Genomic DNA, 4,580 nt, shown 5'->3' with positions numbered 1-4,580 from the left:
ATGCAAAAAATGAAACTAGACTGCCAACTCACACCATTCACAAAAATAAACTTAAAATGGATAAAAGAGTGAAATGTAAGTTGTGAAACCATAAACATCTTTGGAGAAAACATAGGCAGCAAACACTCCGATATCTCTCGTAGCAATATTTTTACTGATTTTTCCCAACAAACGAGAAATTAAAGACAGGATGAACAAATGGGACTATATCAAACTAAAAAGCTTTTGCACAGCAAAAGACATCATTAACAAATTAAAAAGACACCCCACACAATGGGAGAACATATTTGCCAATATGTCTGATAACGGGTTAATTACCAAAATTTATACAGAGCTTCTAAAACTCAACACCAGGAAGGTAGACAATCCAATTTAAAAATGGGCAAAAGTACTAAACAGACACTTTTCTAAAGACGACATACAGATGGCCAATAGGGAGATGAAAAAAATGTTCAACATCACTAATAATCAGAGAAATGCAAATTAAAACCACAATGAGATACCACCTCACACCTGTCAGAATGGAGCTCATTAACAAAACAACACATAATAAGTGCTGGCAAGGGTGTGGAGGAAAGGGAACCCTCCTGCACTGCTGGTGGGAATGCAGACTGGTGCAGCAACTGTGGAGAACTGTATGGAGTTTCCTCAAAAAATTAAAAATCTAACTGCCCTCTGACCCAGCTATCCCACTATTAGGAATATATCCTATGAATACCATATCACTGATTCAAAAGAAGATATGCACCCCCATGTTTATTGAAGCATTGTTTACAATAGCTAAGATCTGGAAACAGCCGAAGTTTCCGTCAGTGGACAAGTGGACTAAAAATCTGTGGTACATATACACGACGAAATATTGCGTGGCTGTGAAAAAAAAGGAAATCTTACCTTTTGTAACAGCATGGATGAACCTGAAGCTTATTATGCTAAGTGAAATACACCAGGCAGAGAAAAACAGATATCATTTTATCTCACTTCTATGTGGAATCTAAGGAACAAAATGAACTGAGGAATGAAATAGAGGCAGAGGTGGGGTCACAGGGACCAGGGGGATGCTGTCAGAGGGAAGTGGGATGAGGTAATGAGATCAGAGAAGTTGAAGGGATTTGTGAAATTATATATACTTAACACAGAGATACAGATAGCAGAACAGCAGGTCCCAGAGGGAAAGGGGGCAGGAGTTGGGGGAAGGGGGACAAAGGGGGTACAGATAGAGACATGGGGGGATGGGGAGAGGAAGTTGTATTCAGTGGCACGCTTGAATCTGTATTAACACAATACATTAAAATTAATTTTAAAAAATGAAATAAAATCCAAGGAGTGAAAAACAAACCATGAAATCCTCCCCCAAAATAAATAAAAATAATTAAAAAAAAGAAAATGATAGCACATATATATCACTTACATACACTACATGTCACATATAGATACGATAAATATAAATACATGTGTGTGTGCCGTACTGTCCCCTACAGTACTGTTGTGTGCCTGCAGCAATTGTATCATTCAAGTTTCCATGTCTTTAAAGATAATATAGGTTAATGCACACAAATCCTCAGTGCAGATATGAAGAGGTCTTAGACTCTGGAACTGTAAAGCTGATGCATCAGCTTTATTAGGAAACGTAGGCAAAGTCCTCAGCCCAGTACCACATGTTCACCAAAATGACCAGCATTGTTATGAAAGATATTTTATGCACTACTCTGGCTTCAGAGCCATTCTGGCATCAAGTGGCTTAAAATAGTTAACTGTTTCTAGAGTGTCCATGAGTTCACAGATGTAGTTCAATGGGAACCGGCAGGATCACGGGAGGAGTGTGACAACGCTACATCAGCTCAACCCTGGATTCTTATGTTTCTTTAAGGAAGAAACAATGGAAACCAGTTTTCTGGGCTCATTTTCTACTTCTGCCACAGTGAGTCAGTGTGGTGTGGCTCGGGCATGGGGGAGAAATGATCGCTCCATGCCCATCACAATCTAACCAGACAGAAGTAGAGACTTCGCTCTTCATGTTCACTGCTGCATCTCAGTCCTTAGTAGAAGTCCCAATACACACTCGATGATCAATCAATAATGATGAATGAGGCCCTGGCCGGTTGGCTCAGCGGTGGAGCGTCGGCCTAGCATGCGGGGGACCCGGGTTCGATTCCCGGCCAGGGCGCATAGGAGAGGCGCTCATTTGCTTCTCTACCCCCCTCCTTCCTCTCTGTCTCTCTCTTCCCCTCCCGCAGCCAAGGCTCCATTGGAGCAAAGATGGCCTGGGCGCTGGGGATGGCTCCTTGGCCTCTGCCCCAGGCGCTAGAGTGGCTCTGGTCGCTGTGGGGCGACGCCCCGAGGGGCAGAGCGTCGTCCCTGGTGGGCGTGCCGGGTGGATCCCGGTCGGGCGCATGCGGGAGTCTGTCTGACTGTCTCTCCCCGTTTCCAGCTTCAGAAAAATACAAAATAATAATAATAATAATAATAATAATAATAATGATGAAGAATGAAACTGAATGCACTCTTGTTTTTCTTTTCAATGAAGACTTCTTGGCTGCTTTTGGATCAGTGTTTTCCTGGATCCAGACTGGGGTACAGCAAAGACATTTACATACACTGGTATGAGAAATCCACAGAATTGAGTTAAAAATTCTGTTTTCCTGGAGAATCACTGTGTGAGACGTGATGATCCTGGTCATCCTTTCCAGGTTGCAGAGTCCCAAACCTCCTTCCTCCCCAGAAGACAGGAAGCAGCATGGGGCCCAAGAACCAGAGCAGCGTGTCCGAGTTCCTCCTCCTGGGGCTCCCCATGCTGCCAGGGCAGGAGCGCGGGTTCTTCACCCTGTTCCTGGGCATGTACCCGACCACGGTGCTGGGAAACCTGCTCATCATCCTGCTCATCAGGCTGAACTCCCGCCTGCACACGCCCATGTACTTCTTCCTCAGCCACTTGGCCCTCACTGACATTTCTCTGTCATCCGTCATTGTCCCGAAGATGCTCACGAACATGCAGACTCGGCAACAATCCATCCCCTATGTGGGATGCATTGCTCAGGTGTATTGTTTCATACCTTTTGGTGTTCTTGACAATCTTCTTTTGACAGCAATGGCATATGACAGGTACATGGCCATCTGTCACCCTCTACACTACACCGTGATCATGATTGAGGGGCTCTGTGCAGTGCTGGTGGCTGGCTCCTGGATTTTGTCCTGTGTCAGTGCCCTGTTGCACACCCTCCTCTTGGTCCAACGGTCCTTCTGTGCCGAACACATTATTGCCCACTTTTTCTGTAGCCTCCCCATTCTGCTCAAGCTGTCCTATTCAACCACCACTGTCAACAACCTTGTCATGTTCACTGCTAGACCCATGGTTGTTATTTTTCCATTTAGTGGCATCCTGGTCTCTTATGTCCACATTGCAGCCTCTATCCTGAGAGTCCCCTCTACCAAAGGAATCTACAAAGCCTTGTCCACTGTGGATTCCATCTCTATGTGGCGTCTCTCTTTTACGGGACAATTATAGCTCTGTACTTTTCCTCCTTATCGAACAACTCCAATGACAAGGCATGATTCCCTCTCCGAGGTACACAGTAGTGACCCCATGTTAAACCCCTTCATTTACAGCCTAAGAAACAGAGACATGAAATTAGCTCTGGGGACTCTTTTCAGAAACAATATCTTTTTTTGCCAAATGAGAATGATCTAATCGTGTTCTTATTTCACTCTTTGGTTCGTTCATCAGGAGAACCTTCACTGACACACACCTGCTGTGACCGTGAGTGCCCTCCACACCTGGTCTCCCGATATCTCTAAATCACCACAGACCACCCCTCCTCACCCGCCCGGCCAGCTCCAGGAGCCCCGTTAGCGATCCTGCCACAGGCTGGGCAGCCTCTCACCTCAGAGCATTTCTAGCTGCTGATTTTCACGCTTGGAATGTTTTCCCCAGGTTTCCCAATGGCTCCCTTTCCTGTCCTCACTCAGGTCTTTCTTGGGATGTTGTCTTTCCAAGGAGCCATACAAAATGAGATCCTGAAAAGTGGCGTTTTGTACAACCCATGTCTCTAAGTAGCCTGCCAGTCTGCTTATTCAATCTAATCCCTTTTCCCGTTGTCATATCTGTTGCCCATTTATTCTTTCATGATCCAAAAGATGGCATTGCCACAACACACATTCATCTCAGAGTCTTCCAACTCCTTATTAGTCAGGCACGGATTGATCAGCCTAAATAGTTTGCACTATAGTCCTGACTTCCTGCGGAGAGATGGAAGACTTGCTAAGATCACAGGGCACACCAACCATCTTTCTCCAAAGGAAAGTGACACCAGCATTGTATGCTTTTTTATAAAAGAGAAACCAGTGTTGCTTCAGGCTAAGGTTAGAGGCATGAACCGTGGCTATACCTTCTCACATCCTGAGTTTTTGACTCCTCGGTGGCAGATGGTCAGAACTCTCAAGTGTGTTCCGGTAACTCACTCCGTCTATAAGGAAATGGACAACTGGACTCCCAACCAGAGCCAGTTTACGTCTTGTGCAATGTTGTTTTGATAGGTTAGAAAAACCCTCCTCTAAACAGACAATATGGCTTTTGATGGTAACTC

At 45.0% G+C, this 4,580-nt stretch overlaps 1 protein-coding gene across 1 annotated transcript; it reads left to right on the top strand.

Moving 5' to 3' along the window:
- Positions 1–2,734: 2,734 nt before the first annotated feature.
- LOC136391197 (olfactory receptor 1J1-like) lies at positions 2,735–3,549 on the top strand. The gene is given in 2 exon segments (XM_066362722.1): positions 2,735–3,449; positions 3,452–3,549. Coding segments are annotated over 2 exon segments (813 nt in total).
- Positions 3,550–4,580: the final 1,031 nt, after the last annotated feature.

This window comes from Saccopteryx leptura, chromosome 2, assembly GCF_036850995.1.
Source record: "Saccopteryx leptura isolate mSacLep1 chromosome 2, mSacLep1_pri_phased_curated, whole genome shotgun sequence".
Lineage (NCBI taxonomy): Eukaryota > Metazoa > Chordata > Mammalia > Chiroptera > Emballonuridae > Saccopteryx > Saccopteryx leptura.
This window is presented reverse-complemented; position numbering and strand designations above follow the sequence as displayed.